The sequence below is a fragment of the Pipistrellus kuhlii genome, unplaced genomic scaffold, assembly GCF_014108245.1.
Source record: "Pipistrellus kuhlii isolate mPipKuh1 unplaced genomic scaffold, mPipKuh1.p scaffold_m20_p_10, whole genome shotgun sequence".
Taxonomy (NCBI): domain Eukaryota; kingdom Metazoa; phylum Chordata; class Mammalia; order Chiroptera; family Vespertilionidae; genus Pipistrellus; species Pipistrellus kuhlii.
This window is the reverse complement of record NW_023425405.1, coordinates 6,150,506-6,168,799: the sequence shown is the minus strand read 5'-3', so window position 1 is coordinate 6,168,799 and position 18,294 is coordinate 6,150,506. Positions and strand designations below refer to the sequence as shown.

Genomic DNA, 18,294 nt, shown 5'->3' with positions numbered 1-18,294 from the left:
TTGTATCCTCCACTCTCCAACTTCTTGCCCCAACTTGCCTTCAAGGCCACCAAGGTCCCCGGGCGCCCGCTGACCACACGTCCCCTTGCACCCATTCCCTCAAACAGCACCCAACCCCACTGTCTCCCCACACAGAACCAGCCCCGCTGACCATCCAGGCTGCCTCCTGCCCTGCCCCAGCTGCCTGGAGTGAAATTCGAGGGGCTTCTCCTCGAGGATCTGCCTCCTCTATCCCAGGAACACACCCTCTCACCGCCCTGGAGAATAAGTGTCTTACAGCTTTTCTGCTCTCTAAATGGTAGAGGGAGCAGAGGAACAAAGAGAGAAGCATCAATCTGTTGCCTCCCCAGCTACTGCCTTACCAGCCCAGGATTGAACTTGCAACCAAGGTACATGCCCTTGGCCTGAGAATCGAGCCCACAATCCTTCAGTCAACGGGATGATGCTCTAACTACTGAGCAACTGACCAGGGCCAAAGTAGATAAAGTAGATTTTTCCCCCCTCTAACCCGTGGGAGCTTTGCTAGCTAAGTAGCATACAAGTTTACAGTCAATGTGGTAAAAGGTGAACGTGGTCAAGAGTAATCTTCCATTCACTAGCATAACCTGGCACTTTAAAGAGTACAGGGGATGGGGTGAGTTGGTGGGGGACACCTAGCTGCAGAAGAGCTATGAGGACGGCATGATGGTTGAAACTTGAAGGAAAAATAAATATTATTATGGCTCTGGGATCTGCATATTCTCTCCCAAAGAAAACCTCTGCCAAGTCTAGCGGTCGATTCAAACTGCTTTTCTTCCTTCTTTTACAAAGAGAAGAATCAGATTTGCTCCTGTTTGTGAGCACTCCACCTCCTTGTGGGTTTAACAAGGACAGAGTCAAGCAGGATCCTGGGCCCAAAGAGAGACGGGGGCAGCAGAGAGGGGAGGAGGAGGAGCACAGAGGTGAGGGCTGGAACACGGGCCTTCAAGTCCTGCCACTCCCGCAACCCAAGTGTAAGATGCAGGGTGAGCCTCTTCGCCTCCTGAAACCTCAGTTTCCTCTTCTGGAAAATCAGGGAGAGGAGTTAATGTGCCTTAAGCTCAGGCACACAGAGGGTTTTGTGGTCATGGACACAGAACACAACACAGTATCTGTCACAAGGTTAGTTGTCCAACAAGCGTTAGCTGTTATTGTTAGTCCCTTTTTGGCCCTTATCAGCTCTTCAGCTCTCTTTTTCAAATCACTTGTTTAAACACTCATCTTTTATTTTTCACTGCACATGAAGGAAAGAAAAGTAGTTGGCCAGCAATCACACATGTGATAAATATGCACACTTCTTTCACAGTTACAGACCGTCTATGAATCACACTGGAGCTGGCTTCTGGAAACAATTCCCAGCACATTCCACTTGCAGTCAGATGAATTGGCAATTTTCTTAAAATATGAGCAGTTCGGCGCTGGGCAGATCATGTACTCAGGCTCATAAACATAAACATGTTTCACGTAGCGTTTACGCATGAACTATGCAACTCCAAAATGCTACAAAAACACAAGCAAAATAATTTCAAGAATAAAGACATCTAGCCAAAGCAACATTGAGAGGAAGTAGAAAAGGAGCCAAGTTTTCTATAAGGCAAGAAAGCTGATCAGGGAGAAAATGTTGTGTTTCTGAGTTCTTTCAGAGGAAGAGAGCAGCACATTCCAGGAATTATTTAACATTCCACGCCAAGCCACTTCGGTAAAGACTCTCACATTCTGACCTTTTCCTAGCAGCTCCAGCCCAAGGTCAAGTCCGGGCCTCTCTTTGGTGACGACCACAGAGTAACCAAGGTGAGCAAGGGTGTGCTGGTGGAGCCGGACCTCCGCTGAGCTGGAGGAGGGAGGCCGGTAGAGTATGGCCCTTCTGCCGTCGCTGCCAAAGTGGGTCTCCAAGGATTCTCCCATCTAAAAAAAAAAAAAAAAGAAGAAGAAAGGAGGCATAAAAACTCAAGAGAAACAGCATCTTTCTCTGGAAGAACATCACTCGTGCAAACCAAGGACCATTCGGAAAGTTATCTTTTTAAGTTTTTTTTTTCTCTAGACAGGAAAGACATGTTCGCTGAAAGGCTGACAAGGACAGAGACGACCTCCTATGCAAGAACTGAAGGTGCACTGCGTTTTTCTCACTATTTCAGGACGTTGAAATGTGGGGGCCATTAACACAGAGAGCTCCTAGAGGAATACTGTGGTGCAGAAATACAGAGCGCAACTCTAGCTGAAGATGTACACGAACAGCAATGCCTGTCATCTGCATGTGCTTCTATAAAGTCCTTCCAGCTGCATTATCTTATAACAGGTCTTCTGGGTAAACATGGTGGAGGAAGCGGACTCTGAGAGAGGCTGGGTTTTGTTCTGGAAGGAATTGTTCAGGAAGTGCCACAGCTGGGAAGCAATCGCAGAGCCCTTTGGAGACATATGCTGCTACAGCTTCTCTCCGGATGCAGCAAAGCATCTCAGTGAGACTGGGTGGGTCTTTGTGTGAGGGGAGCTAGCAGAGAGTCTTAGTTTCAGGTTATCCCTCCAACAGTTTTGTGTCCTCCAAGTAAACATTCCCGTTCTCACAATAACGTTTGGAAATACCATTAACAAAAGGGAGTTTTCTCACTGACAAGTAGAAAGAATGACATTTTTATAATGTTTTTTAAGTGTATTTTTATTGGTTTCAGAGAGGAAAGGAGAGGGAGAGGGAAAAAGAAACATCAATGATGAGAGAGAATCATCTGAAAATTACTACACAGTGCACAGTGGAGTGCAAGAGAACAGAAACTCTGGGGCCAGGCTGCTGGGTTTGAGTCCCCTGGCCCCACCAGCACCATGTGTGTGACCTTGGACAATCCCTTCCTCCCAAGATGCTGTGAGGATTAAGGAGTTAACATCTGTAAAGTGCTTAGAACTGTGTCCGGCATAGAAGGGGTACTAGATTTGTGTTTTAAAAATAACAATATACCGTATCATGCCAAGACCGGTTTGGCTCAGTGGATAGAAAGTTGGCCTATGGACTGAGCGGTCCCAGGTTCGATTCCAGTCAAGGGGATGTACATTGGTTACGGGCACATCCTCTGTGAGGGGTGTGCAGGAGGCAGCTGGCCCATGTTTCTCTCTTATCAATGTTTCTAGCTCTCTATCCCTCTCCTTTCCTCTCTGTAAAAAATCAATAAAATATTTTTTTAAAGCAATATACGGTATCATAAAGATCAGAGAGTCAGGAAAAACGTTTCTGGTTCTGAGCTCTGCCTGCCCCATACAGACGTGTGATGAATATCATGGAAAGGAACAGAACACTTCCTAATCACATTCTCTGTGTGGGGTACTTCGGCAAAACATGACTGACTAAAGGATATCACATTTATTGGAAAGGAAACTATTTGAACTCAAGAGTTTAACTGCAAATTGGGACGTGCTTTTCCCCAAAAATCTGGTTCTAGTTTGCAATGATAAACATCTAAGAAGGAGCACTTGAACCTCAATACAGTTCGAACCTTTGGACACGGGAGTCAGAGGGAACCAGTTGCACCTAGGAGGCCAAAATAAGCAAACATGCATCAAGGTGGAAGGGGAAGACAGATGCTTCCAAATATATCGGTGTCACTCAAGCAAAGTGCAGCGGCCAGAATTCCCTTCTCGTATTATTGTCTCACGCAATCCCAGGAAGTGTTTCTCTATTTCAGCCGGTTCAAGTATAGCAGTGATTTCACGTAGAGATGGTAGTTTCAAACTTCAAGTTATTATTTAGGAAGATACCATTCCTCTCCCCCGCCCCCACCTCCCAATCAGGATCAGGTTAAGCAACACAGAGGTAACTCTTACCAATATACCTTATAGACAGCCTATTCTAAATGAAATATAATGACTGGCCATTTCTATAATAACCGTGACATAGGCTGAAATTCTAACTCATGTCTCTGGCTACAGGGACCAAATAGGAAATGAGCTTGCCAGTCAAATTATGTTGTATCATCCTGTCCTACAAACTGCCCTGTCCTTGCAATATTTATAACACACTGTATCAGCAGAGTGGCCCAATACCAAGGAGTGAGAACGGTTTTAGCCAGTCTGGCAACAGGTGCACGCACTGGGTATTCGAAATGAAAACTGTGCTAACAGTGTGTCAACCGCACCAGCAAATGGGGATTAGCCAAGAGCAGCACTTTTAGAAATAAAAGCTCCTGATTCCTCAGGAAATTTTGAAGTTATATATTTAGTGGAAAAATACGTTCAAGCTGGGCACCACTACAACTAAACTTGAGACTTGCAAGCCTCAGAATCTGATTGAGAAGCGAGATATTTTAATCTAATGACACTCGAATCCCTAAATCACTTCCCTCTCGCATTTCTTGAGAGATCAACAGAAAAGTCCCTCAGAAATCATTCTGCTAGACTACGTGAAAGTTGTTTTCTTCTTATTAGGAGGACTTCCAAATCTGAAACCTTTATACCACTTCGATAAAGCAGGGGACAGAATGTTGTAATAAAGAGTTGGAGTGTTACATGAAGCAAGGCAGAGTCAGACTAGAGAAGCATTGGGAAATCCAAAATCTGGATGTGAATTCAGGCTGTGCTGATCGCTTGCTTCCTCTGCAGGGGAGAGTTATTGAATCACTCTTTATCAGGATGTTTCTTATGTGTAGTAAAAAATCCTGCCTCATAAGGTTATATTGGGAATTAAGTATATTTTCTACGTTAAAGTGTGTAATACAGTGTCCTATCAATAAATGATGTTAAATATATGAAGTTGATTAATAATGTTATATTGTAACTCGGCTTTTATAATAGGAATTCTAGAAACTTTTGAATTAATATTATTTGTTCTATGTCAAAAAGAAACCATTCTAAAATAAACTGTGTGGTTCCAGATGCCCTGGTATGTTTTTCTTTGTAGCATTCATTACCTTTTAATGCAAAAATATAATTTATTTATTCACTATGCTTATTTTCTGTCTCCACCCACCATAAAGGAAGGTAAATGAAAGCAGTATTTTTGTCTGTTTTATTCACTTTGGTTTCCTCAACCTAAGAACAGTATTTGGAATGTAATGGGCATATAATACATATTCTTTGAGTGAGTGAGTGAGTGAGTGAATGAATGAGTGAATGCAAACATCCTTTTTCTCAATGTGTAAAAGTCTTTATTATAAATACTGCTATGGAATATTTGAAATAGAAAAGGGAAAAAAGAAATTTACTTCAGTAGAATTGAGAATAGAAGCAAGAATCAAGAAAATAGAGTTAAATATTTGAGCAAAATAGTAACTTTTAGTAAAAAATGAATAAAAAGCTATATTATGAAAGTACTATATTTCTCAGGTACTCATACTATTAAAAAGTTTTCTCTAAGACTCACCAGAAAACCAAGAAATACTGCCCTTTAAAACATAGTTGGAATCAAAAATAAAATTTTTTTCCTATACAACAGAAAGATTATTTCTGGATTTATTAAAGTAGCCATGTATTTATGGCATCTTTTGGTGCTTCTACAAACATATAGTAGACCTAGGATGTGTGTCATATATAACTAAAAGTCAGATTGCTTTGCTGGTCTTGAGTTTTTGGCATTTTAGAAATATTGCAGAGCCTATTACTGTGAATTATGTTTTAATTTTTCCCACTATAAGAATAAAATATTTTTTCAATTGATGAAATGTGCACTTATTTTAGGTGCTTCAAGAAATAAAATGGATAAAGTTTGCTAGGATGTATAACTTACACATTTTCTACTTAAAACTTATTTATTACTGCAGGATGGTTTAGGAGCTACAGTTCCTTGGAAATGCAAGCAGGGTTCCTGGAGAATGCTCCTCACCTGAATGAACCTTTAGTTAGCCTCTGCCTTCGATCTCACAGCTGACTCAACTGAACTTCAAGCCCATCACAGAAGGACCATACAGTTGTCAGAGCTATTCCATAACATGGAGCACCATCTGACTGTACTTTAAAACTATCTCAACACCCAACACCCAGTGAAACGCAAGTTTGCTCATCTGTGGCTCTTACATAAGTTCTAAACAAATAATAAAGAAACAAAAGTAGCCAAAACCGGTTTGGTTCAATGGATAGAGCGTCGGCCTGCAGACTGAAGGGTCCCAGGTTTGATTCCAGTCAAGGGCATGTACCTTGGTTGTAGGCAATCCCCAGTAGGAGGGGTGCAGAAGGCTGATTAATGTTTCTCTCTCATTGATGTTCCTAACTCTCTATCCCTCTCTCTTCCTCTCTGTAAAAACTCAATAAAATATATTTTTTAAAGGAAAGAAAGAAGAGCAATAACATATATATAAATATAAATATATATTTTTTTTAATTTTTTTTTCCCCCCAGGGACCAGGCCAAATCTGTGCACCAGGCCTCTGACATCCCCTGAGGGGTCCCAGACCACGAGAGGGCACAGTCCAGGCCGAGGGACCCCACCGGTGCATGAATCTGTGCACTGGACCTCCAATATTAATATAAAATATGTATGTTCAGGCCGAAACTGGTTTGGCTCAGCCTGGATAGAGCATCAGCCTGCAGACTGAGGGGTCCTGGGTTCGGTTCCCGTCAGGGGCATGTGCCCTGGTTGTGGGCACATCCCCAGTGGGGGGGGGGGGGGTTGCAGGAGGCAGCTGATCAATGTTTTTCTCTCATCGATGTTTCTAACTCTCTGTCCCTCTCTCTTCCTCTCTGTAAAAAAAATCAATAAAATATATATTTTTTTAAATGTATGTTCAGTACAGCTTTGAGAAAATTCACCCATTCCTGAATCTAATTTTCCCTTTTTCACTCTTCACAGTTTATAATTATATGTAATTTGTTTAATGTCTACCTCTCCTACTAGTCTGTATGTTCCATGAGAGCCTACACTTGCCTGCTTTGGTCATTGTTGTACACACAGCTTACTGCAGTTTCTGAATAAGAGGGAATGAATGAATGAATGAATGAATGAGTGAATGAGCAAATGAATTAATTTATGAATGCAAGTATGAGTTAATTATTTATAAATACATGCATGCCCTTTAATTATTGTACTCACTATCAGGTGAAAAATCCACAGTAGAGGCTTTGACATCTGCATCTCAAGCCATAATATATCCATTACTTCTTCATCCCCAATGACGATACATCAGTGCTACCATCCATTCCAATGGTTACACCTTGAACTTTATGGTTCCCCCCCCACAGTCTCACCTCTGAAATTATAAGTAAAATGAGACATTTCATTCTCTAATCACATTCATATATTTCCAAAATATCCATTCTTCTACTACTGGTTTTTCCCCCAAATGCCAACTTTCTTCTTCTAGCCTTCTTTTCACCATCTTTCTCTGCAGCTCAGATTCCATGGTTTAGCGTCCAAGCACTGCCTGCCTGATATGTTAAATTCCCTTTCTCCACTGTGCTTCCATCATATTTACATGACAAAACCTCAAGCATGGAAGAGCTGGGGAATCCAGCAGTAAGCAAGACAGACAGGTGACAGCCCATCAAAGAAAGCCGATTTACACAACTATTTATAAGAAATCAGGACAGGGCAGGTAAATCAGGAGGAATAGGATGTTATGGAAACTTAGCCAAGAGACCAAAGGAAGGTCTCAGCAGTGAAATTCTCATAGGCAAAGCCAATTTAGTCTTCAGGCTTCCCAAACCATTCTGCTGTGTGTCCTTGGTCAAGTCTTTCGTACACTGTCCACAGTGACAAGACTTCTTCACTCTCCAGGTACCTCTAATTTCTATAGATAACTGCTTCCCCATCCATAGAGGAAATTAGCACATTAGAAGAAAACACATTGAGTTACACAGCCTCTCTTTTGGCAAATCTATAGACTATTGACTTAATGAACATTTCCTCTTTTCTTTTGATTTCCATAAAGAAATCTGTCCTCCACTTATCTATGGCTAATCACTCCGCTAATTCTCCAGATTCCATAATCTCCCACCTCAGGGGATTTATTAGACAGTAAACCTCCTCCCTATTTCCCCTCTCAAATTCCTGAGAACTTCATCCATCTCTAGCCCCTCCTGCTGGGTGCTTAATATTCCCTCCCCTTTCTCTCCTAGTGGCTTTTTTTCAATGTCCATTCATTCATTCATTCATTCATTTAATATTAGAAGTCCAGTGCACAAAATTCATGCATTGGGTGGGAGGGGGGTGTTCTTCAGTCCAGCTTCCACCCTCTCCAATCTGGGACCCCTTAGGGGATGGGGCCTAAACCCCTATGGGATTGGGCCTAAACCGGCAGTTAAGCATCCCTCTCACAATCCAGGACTGCTGGCTCCTAACATCTCACCTGCCTGCCTGATTGCCCCCTAACTGCTCCCCTGCCCGCATGATTGACACCTAACTACTCCCCTGATGGCCCAGTCATCCCAAACTGTTCTCCCCTGCTGGCCATCTTGTGATGATGTGGGGGCAGCCAGCATGTGATGCAAGGGTGTGATGGTCAATTTGCATATTACATCTTTATTATATAGGATTTTTGAACATTTTCTATATGATAGGCATGTTTGTAGGCTCTGAGGGACATAACAGTGAAGAATCCTGACAAAGGTCTGTCTTTCACTGAGCTTAGTGGGAGGAGCAATACACAAGTAATGAAATCAGACAATGTAAATTCCTGCAGGTCACAGTAGAGTGCATCCAGGAACTCCCTTCAGATGTCATGATGTTACTCTTGCCTGTGTTATGAAGGTTGTGTATGAAGGAAAATGAGAGGAGAAAAGTAATTCTTAGAGGGAGAGAAAAGGTGGGAAGAACATTTAAAACAGCAAGACGTTGAAGGTCAGCAGCACAGGTACTTTTTATTGAGAATGGTAAATATGGCCAGGTAGGGGACAAAAGCTAACTAGCACTGAAGATAAAAATACAGGCAATGCCACATCACTTACTATCTTGTTAACTAGCTAATTGGGAAAGAAAACCTGGTGAATAGAAGAGAATTGATGCTGGTAACCTATGCTGATCTTTTGAATTAGGTCCAACTGGATAAACTTGGATTCCTTTTATTAAGAGCCAGAGAAGTATGAGAAATGCTCACCCATCTGAATTCAAAGAATGGACTCTGAGGCAGAAGTACGGAAAAAAAAAAATGAGACTTTTAATATGTTTTCGAGAGCAGGTGTCCATCCCATTGCACAGCAACACACATGGGGCCGGGAACACAGCCTATTCATTTAGTCCCTCCTCCGGCTCCTCATTGGCTGAGGACTATGGGATCACCTATTTCCTCCTATGCCACGTAGGTCTTGTGGTTTCCCACTGGACCATTTAAAAAAAAAAAATGGGCTGAGGCTTTTTGAGCCGTTTCTACCTCCCCTGTCTAGCTGAGGCAGACACCTCAGGGTCTCCACCAGAATGCTCACCCAGGAGCACAGTTCTTTGTTCCCCTTCCCTCACCCCTATGTTCTGTCTGCCCTGGGGGAATTCAGCAAAGTCCATCAAAAGCAGACTATGCTGTGAAAGGGCAGGGTGGGGCTAACTCCTGATCCTCCATTTCATAACTAGACCCTAACCCTCACCCAACCAATCAGGGTCAGCTAAAGCAGTGACATCACCACCCCTATAAAAACCTCTTGATCTGTTGAAGCTCACTCTCTTCTGCCACTTCGCCCTTGGTGTGAGTGGGACAGAGCCCATGCTAGCATGGAATACAGGCTTTCTGCTATTGCATCGGACTTGGCTCCCTGGTGGTCTTTGGGGATCACAAAATCTGGGCATAACAGCTGGAGATGGATCCCAGGGGTCCATTTCCTACAGAAGGGAGGAAGCACATGAGGAGAACTGGACGTGCTGTCCTTGTTTTATTTTGTTTTCTGCGTGGGTGGGTATCCAGATAGAATCCAGAACCCCAGAAAACCTGGTGAGTAGAAGAGAATTGATGCTAGTAACTTATGCTGGTCTTTTGAAATAGGTCCAACTGGATAAACTTGGATTCCTTTTATTAAGAGCCAGAGAAGTTTACAACCTACACCATAGGCTTTCGTACAGACTACCTGTCATTGCTTCCTTGGCTCCCATAAGGCAGAAAAGAGGTTTCTTTAAAGGAAAAAAAAAAAAAAAAAAATGAGAACACTCAGGGGCCTGAGTGATCAAGACATAAGAGAGAGGCCTGAGACCTGTTCTAAGGGGTCATCTCCTCACGGGGGGGCGGGGGGGGTAGTAAGAGAAGGAAGAGCACCGAGAGTGAGATGGGGTACATGACAGAACAACCACAAACGATGAAATGTACAGGAGCTGCCAAGAAGGACAGCCACCTCACACCAGACCAGGTTCATAGCTTAAACCGGCAGAGCAGCTGGATCCAACACGCCAGCTCCTTTCACCTGACGGTAAGCACTAGCCGGAGCATATGCTCGGTGTAATACATCAGCTCGCTGAAGGACACTCCACATGCCACCATCATCCAGATTGGAAAGCCCGTATAAGGACACAAGTGGCCACAGAGCTTCTCAGAGAAGTCTCCCCTCTTTCCCGGGAAGATCCTGAATATTCCTCCCCTCCTTGAATACCCTAACAGCCCCGACTCCCCAATTAAATGAACCCCAATAAACGAAGCAAATTCAGCTAAAAGCGCTGCAGCTCTGCCTCACCGCTTCACTAAGAAACTCACTTTCACTTTAAACTTGATGCTGGCTTGCCTTTGAATTCTTTCCTGTGTGACGCCCAGAAACCACGGTGCGTCCCAAAGCCTGGGGTCCCCAGGCCCCGAGCGCCTGCAGCAGGAGGGCAGGCATGGAAGCCCCTGCACCACGGGGCCTAGTTTGGTTAAAAGGAGTCCAGCGAGGCAGCCACGGGCCAGTCAGATCACATGAGTGTCCCTGGGAGAGAGCGGAGTGCAGAGGATGAAAACATTCCAGGAGCGGGGAGAAAAGTCCCAGAAAGGATTTGCTGCAGGGATACTAAGTAAACAGAGAGCGAGTCGCTCAGCTCAGTGCAAGAATGAGAGAGCCCGGCTCACAAGGGGGAACAGGGGAGTGGGGGGCCACCCCTGGCATGGACAGCCCACGAGGAGATCTGGAAGGACTGACACGGCCAGTCCCCTTAGCCCACTGGGAACATCTGAAACACTGAGACCTAAGAGATGGATGAGGATGGTTGTTGATCAGAAAAGACTCCATCACTTCCAATAAGTGTTAAGCCTATAATCTGAAGGTAAACCCTGAGAATACCCAGGTCATCTCAAGGCTAAACCCCCATGCTCCTCACCCACAAGCTGGAACCCCAGTGCCTTCTAAAAGGGGCCCACAGTATCGGGCCTGTGTAACTGAGAGAAGAAGAAGAGGCTGAAGAAGAGCAAGTTGCAAAATAAATAAATAAAGGAGTCTGGCCGGTGTGGCCCAGTGGTTGAGCGTTAACCTATGAACCAGAAGGTCATGGTTCGATTCCTGGTAAGGGCACAGGCCCGGATTGTGGGTTCAATTTTCCATGGGAGATGTGCAGGAAGCAGCTGATCAATGATTCCCTCTCATCCTTAATGTTTCTATCTCTCTCTCTCTCCCTTCCTCTCTGAAATCAATAAAAACATATTTTTAAAAAAAATGGTTGGGGGAGTGTCCTAACTGGTTTGGCCCAGTGGATAGAGCATCGGCCTGCTGACTCAAGGGTCCCAGGTTCGATTCTGGTCAAGGGCATGTACCTTGGTTGTGGGCACATACCCAGTGGAGGGTGTGCAGGAAGCAGCTGATCGATGTTTCTCTCTCATTGATGTTTCTAACTCTCTGTCTCTCTCTCAGACGGAGCAGCTTCTCAAATGGGTCATGCTGGGGTTCCTCAGAGGCGGGCTGCCTGCTCAGGCCTTGCCCTGCTAACCCTCATGTGGAGCAGGAGTCTTGGAGACGAGGACACACTAAAAACAAAACCAAGGGCACAAAGACAGGGATTTCTCCCCAACCCATAACTGGCATCCCCTGCCTTGACTTCTTGCCTCCCCGGGCCCAGCAGTAGTTATTTATTGCCTGCCTCGGTTTACCCCACCGAAACGCATCCACTTCACAACCAACCTGGAGGAGTTGGTATTCCCTCCTGTGCTTCTCCAACTTTTTTTTCTTGTCCTTCTCTTTTGAAAGTCCTGTTAAGTGCTTTTTCCATCCCCCTCTGGAGGCTCTTCCTCCCACTAATTTTCCTTGGGGCGCCACCCACGGTGCACAGCTGCGGGCCATCAGTGTACTGTTTGCTGTAACTTTGCAGACATAACAAAGACTGAACCGAGATGATAAATACTGGGGAAGAGCTGGGGGTCATGGCAGCTTTCTTCAAGGCATCTTGGAAAAACAGATAAAGCTTTAAATGCAACCAGGAGAGAATGCAGATAGCTTCTTCTTTGGGTCCCATCGATTTTGCTTCCTATTTTGGAGCAAACCAAAGCCACTCCAGTGAAACCTTTTATACTGTACCTTCTCCTTCCCTCTGCCCTCCCCTTCCACTGCCTCTTCCCCACCCCCTCACCAAACTCCCCCACCCCCTCTCAGCAGCCCACATAGAGCCTCAGAGGAGGAAGTTATTTTCTTTCTGTCCTCCAGCCCCAGGGCATTTGCAGCCTTTCCAGTAACTGTTCTCTGGGCCCCTGAATCTTACCACTGTCCCAGCCGGAAAGGGCACCCACAACGGGGAAATATAAAATCGACAGCTAACACGTATAAAAAACCAAGCAGAACACAAGGAGAGACCCTGTTCTTTGGGGAAAAAAAAAAGAAAAAAGGTTCAAATAATGGCAAGTCTCTGTCCCCTGACACCAAAACAAGTTAATTCAGCAACTCAGTCTTAAAATAGTGAGTCCTTACAAAGGCAATCACAAGAAAGGAGAAAACACTGAGTTCATTACAACAACATCAATACCTAAGTATCATTCCAGCTCCCACCATTTTCCTAGACGCCAGGGACCCTGCGTCTGAGTTCCAGGCTTTGCCAGCGATACCCCAGGGCCTTCTACACCCTTGTTCTCCCCTCTCCTGCTCGCTCCCCTTTCACTATCTGCTGGCACTCGCTGTCCTTGGCTCCTTATGAAAAGGAAGAGAGCAAGGAAAGTCAGAAATCGTTCAGCATGGTCAGCTGGAGACACTGCCTGCTGGCTTCACCAGGAAGCCAGCGCTTCACCCCCAGGGAATAGCAGCATTGTCCCTCCCAGGGATCAGCACCCCTCCCTTCCTCCCTGCAGGAGTGTGTGTGTGTGTGTGTGTGTGTGCATGCTCGTGTGTGTGTGTGTGTGTGTGTGTGTGTGTGTGTGTGTGTGGTGGGGAGGCAGGGGGAGGTAAGCACAGGCACAATGGAGTCAAGTGATGAAGGGGAGATACTTAACCACAGGTCAGGCTAACCTGGGAGAAAGCTTCTTGGCAAGGAAGTGGCCCCAGTGCAAGGCTGTGAAAACTGAGGAGGTTGACTGGCTATTTTGAACTATTTTCTCTCTCTTCATACTTTGTTATAATGTTCTATAAAAAAAATTTCACAGTGGAAATATAAAAAGTCCTTTATTGCATCCCCTCTTTTTTGGTTTAGAAGATATGGTCGCTATTGTCTGCACTTAGAGCTTTCAAAAGTATGCACCTGTGAAATTTCCCAGCCTCCCACTTTCATTCCTCCTTCTCGTCTCTCCCCTCTCCCTGCAAGGCTTGCTGCTCGTCCTCACGCCACCCCACCTGCCCAGTGATGACTTCACTCTCCTGCCAGCCCTGCAGCCCGGCCTGCGTTTCCCCAGGCCACACCCGCAGCCCCCAGCCTCTGCAGCAGGCCCTCATGAGGGCATCTGTGGTGCCGGCCTGGCATCTCTTAGCACCACAGGGAACACGCCCTGCTCTGGACAGATTCTAGCCAAATAGCACAACTGAGGACACCAGGGTAGAAGTCAGGCACTGAGCTGGAGATGAAGATTTTCCATCCCCTGCCTCTCCAGTCACCACGTTCATACCACCCTTCCCCCAGAGAAGAGGACAAGTTCCACATCCCATTTCAAGTGTCTACTGTGTCCATCCCAGGCGCAGAGTGTCTCTGGCCTCCTATTCACATTCCTGTACCTACAAGTCCACGGGGCTTCTCTCCGGAAAGCCAGGCTTCCAGAACTGCACAGAGGGTCCGGACGAAAGCCAACACACTCCATGCAGGTGGCCCCGCAGCTCCCAGCCAGCGAAGGTCAGTGCAGGGTGTGGCTGAATGAAGGGCTGCAGGATAAAGACACACACCTCACAAACCCGGAGGAGCTCTCCTCATCCTACCCATGTGGGGGCCAAAGTGTTAAGAATAGGGGAGTCCTAGCCAGTTTGGCTCAGTGGATAGATCATTGGCCCTTGGACTGAAAGGTCCCGGGTTCAATTCCATCGAGGGCCCATACCTTGGTTGCAGGCTAGATCTCTAGCCCCAGTCAGGGGCATGTGCAGGAGGCAACCAATCGATGTGTCACTTCCACACAGATGTTTCTCTTTCTCTCTCTGTCTCTCCACCTCTCTTCCACTGTTTCTAAAAATCAACGGAAAAGTATCCTTAGGTAAGAATTATCAACAACAACAACAAAAAGAAGGGGCAGGGAGGGAGGGAAATGTGAAACATTCAGACATGAATCTGCAGGAAAGAAACACCCTGCCTTGTACCAAATTTTCACACCACACTCTCTTAAGTGCACATTTACTCCTTGGTACATATTCTGATTTTATGTGTCATCTGAGTACCCTTTTGGCTGTTCACTCTCCAGGTCTTTCTCATCTTGCCCCTTCAGTCCACTGGCCAGCACTAATAAGCAACCTTAGCTATCCTTGGTGACTACCCTGGGTAACACATCTCCCAGCCTGGCTGAGCCCCGAGAACCCTAGAGGCCTCCACCCAGTATACCCTGATCCTGCTCATCTTGCCAGAGGCTGCCATATATACCAATGCATCTTAACACAACCTCACATATTCCTTTCAAACTCTATCTTAGAGCTCTCAAAATTACACGCTCAATCTAGAACGCTTATATATTTGATGGCGAACTTTTTGCTTTAAAAATAAAAAGTTGGAACAGACTGTCAAATTACTGCGGAGAAGGCTGGGGAGTGTTGGGGAGGGAGGGAAATAGATCAACCAAAGGACTTGTATGCATGCATATAAGCACGCCAGTGGACACAAGACACTGGGGAGGTGGGATAGGGCATGTGACAGGCGGTAGAGGAGGCTGGGGGAAGATAAATGGGCGGGAAAAAGGAAGTATATGTTCTAAGATATGTAATACTTAAGTTTAAACAATAAAAAAATAAAAAATAAAAGTTGGCCAGATGACAGTATCTAGTAATAATACAACATAAGTACTATCTCTAACGGAAAGAATAAAACATCATCTAATGCTATTACCAAATTTTCAACTCCCTGAGCTCTAGAATCCTTCCTTGAGGGGATGAATGATGGCAGAATAGCATTTGGCATTCTGTGATGAGTTCCCTTCCTGGAAATCCAGTTTATTCTTAGATAGTCCAGCACAAGGCCAGGATGTGGAGAAAAGGGAATCCTAGTTCACTGCTGGTGGGAATGCAGACTGGTGCAGCAGTTATGGAAAACAGTATGGAGGTTCCTCAAAAATTAAATATGAAATTGCCATTTGATCCAGTGATCCCACTTCTAGGAATATATCTTAAGAAACCCAAAGCACAGATCAGAAAGGATGCATGCACCCCTATGTTCACAGCAGCACAATTTACAATAGCTAAGATCTGGAAACAGCCCAAGTGCCCATCAGTACCATGGAATACTATGCAGCAGTAAAAAATCAGAATCTCTTACCCTTTGAGACAACATGGAAGGACCTGGAGAGTATCATGCTAAGCAAAATAAATCAGTCAGAGGAAGACAAGTATCACATAATCTCACTCATAGGTGGAATCTAAGTAGCAAAATAAACTGATGAACTAACTGAGTGGATCCAGAGACATGGAAGCATGGAACAGAGTGTGGAATCTCAGAGGGAAGGCAGGGGAGGGTGGGGTGAGAAGTAATCAACCAAAGACCTTGTATGCATATATGCATGGCCCAGGGACAGAGACAATGAGACATTCAGGGCTGGGATGGGGGGCAGGGTCAGGGGCAGGCTGGAGAGGGTCAATGGGGGAAAAATTAAGACATAAACTTTCAACAGCAAAGATTTATTTTTTTTAAATTAGCTTATGCAGCCCTAACATACTTGGGTAAATAGGTTTAGCTTGTGTATAGGTTGTTTCAGATGTGTTAGCAATGTTTTCATGGTTTACTCAGAAAAAGAAATAAAGATGGTTAATAATAAAGGGAGGAGAGATGAAAAGCCCATTTGCAATCTTTTCTGCCCTCTGGGCCTGCCCCACAGGGAAGGTTTACTGCTCAATAGGAAAGCCGACTTCCTGGTTGGTACTTCTCTAAGGTGAGGAGGCTCCTGCACGGCTACAGAAAAGTTAATTTCCTGTTCCATTTTTCCTGAAGCATTTGTGCACTTTGGCTTAATTAATACTAGATTTTCCACGAGGGAAGAAGCCAGTGGAGGGCTGCAGCGATTACACTTCCTATTGCTCGTTAAAGAAACAGTGCGACATCAAGAGGAGACTCAACTGCGCCCGCACAGTTTGGGACTCCTGGTGACATTTTGAAATATAACTGTATAACGTGACATTTAAATAGCACACTCCACTGTACCCTTTTAATGAAAAAGAAGGGGCAGTCCTGATGCTTGAATTGATTTTGCTTATACGCATTCTCTCCCCTCAAGAGTCTCCAGATGCAAAGAGAATCTCTTCATGACATTATCCTTTGGGCTGTGTTAAATTAACTGCACAATGAGGCCATTAGACTGACGTGGACCTAAAGCCTCAACAGCTTACATAAGCGCACCAAAATCTGCCTATAAACGCCTCCAGATTATGAAATCAAAACAGAAGAACCACTAGCACACACAGCCAAGTAGGCCTTGCATTATACTCAGTCATTTCCTTGCTTTGCTTCCACCTTTTCTCTATAAAAGTTTTTATCAGGTTTCCTGCTGGTTGGGTTCTCCTAACCACTTCTGGCTTGGAGCTGCCTGATTGGAATAGATTTTTTAATAGAAAACTCGTGACATTTTTAATATGCCCATTTCTCCTTAAGTAATGTTTATTCCCCTGCCCTTTATGTTCTCAGTATTTTCCAAAGCACTCTGCTACAGTGTCTAATTTGATTCTATAACATCTCTGCAACAGACGTTTCCATCCCCAGGCTGCGGTCTAGAAAAATGAAAGTGGAAGGAATCACTTGCCCATGGTCACTCAGTCTTCACCTGGGGTCCCCACTGGTGCTTGTTGGCCTGGAGAGGGAGTGGGACACAGCAGGGTCTGCCTCTGATACATGGACCTTTGACAGGTGGCTCAGAAGGTTCCCAGACGCCTGCACCGCCACCCCCACAACATCCACTCCTTCTTCCCTCATCAGGACCCTAGAGCAATATTACTGTTTAAATAAATTCCATTTCTCTCCATAAGCTATTCATTATTATCAGGCTTTTTCACTTGCCTGACTCTCCCATCCTGAATTGATCCCCCCCCCCCCCCCCCCCCCCGCCCCGCCGTCACACTCTTAGGCATAGTCAGAATATACTTAGGCCAGCAAAAATCAACTCATTTGTCAAGATGAGTTGTGAGGTGTATAAGAAATTGGCTATAGCCCTAGCTGGTGTAGCTCAGTTGGTTGAGTATCGTCTGACATACCAAGAGGTCACTGGTTTGATTCCTGGTCAGGGTACATGCCCGGGTTGCAGGCTTGATCCCCAGGGTTGCAGGCTTGATCCCCAGTAGGGGGCATTCAGGAGGCAGCTGATCTCTCTCTCTCTCTCTCTCTCTCTGTCCCTTCTCCCTTCCTGTCTAAAATCTATATATATATATATATATATATATATATATATATATATATTCCATATATAAAAGCCTAAGTGATCAAAAGATTGAACAACTGAAATGACTGAAATGACCGGTCACTGTGATGAGCACTGACCACCAGGGGGCAGATGCTCAATGCTGGAGCTGCCCCCTGATGGTCAGTGCACTCCCACAGTGTCCTAGTGGCAGCCACTCCCTCATTAGTCCTGCAGATCCAATCTCCAGAGAATGGGTCAGGCACTGAGGGACCAACACCACCAGCCTCCTGAAAGTTGGCCTTGGCACTTCCCTTCCCTAGACACTCTGAAAGGAAGAAAGAATGTAAAAGTGGTTGCCAGGCAGCTCCCGACAACCAGTGGGACCATCAGCGGGATGGATCCAGATCCCGGGCCCACCCAGAAGGCAGATCACATCCTGCCCCTCCCCTCTGGAACCCCACCTATGCACAAATTTGTGCACCGAGCCTCTAGTAAAAAATAA

General features: G+C 45.2%; 1 protein-coding gene across 4 annotated transcripts in view; it reads right to left on the bottom strand.

Moving 5' to 3' along the window:
* CPED1 (cadherin like and PC-esterase domain containing 1) overlaps positions 1–18,294 on the bottom strand; it is a 270,687-nt gene that overhangs the window by 240,378 nt on the left and 12,015 nt on the right. For 3 of the 4 annotated variants that reach the window (XM_036425416.2, XM_045576312.1, XM_045576316.1), the window contains one exon: positions 1,740–1,923. In XM_036425416.2, the coding sequence (XP_036281309.1) occupies positions 1,740–1,923 (184 nt within the window). Of the gene's footprint in view, positions 1–1,739; positions 1,924–13,992; positions 14,137–18,294 lie in introns of all 4 variants that reach the window. The other variant, XM_045576319.1, reaches the window with a different exon arrangement.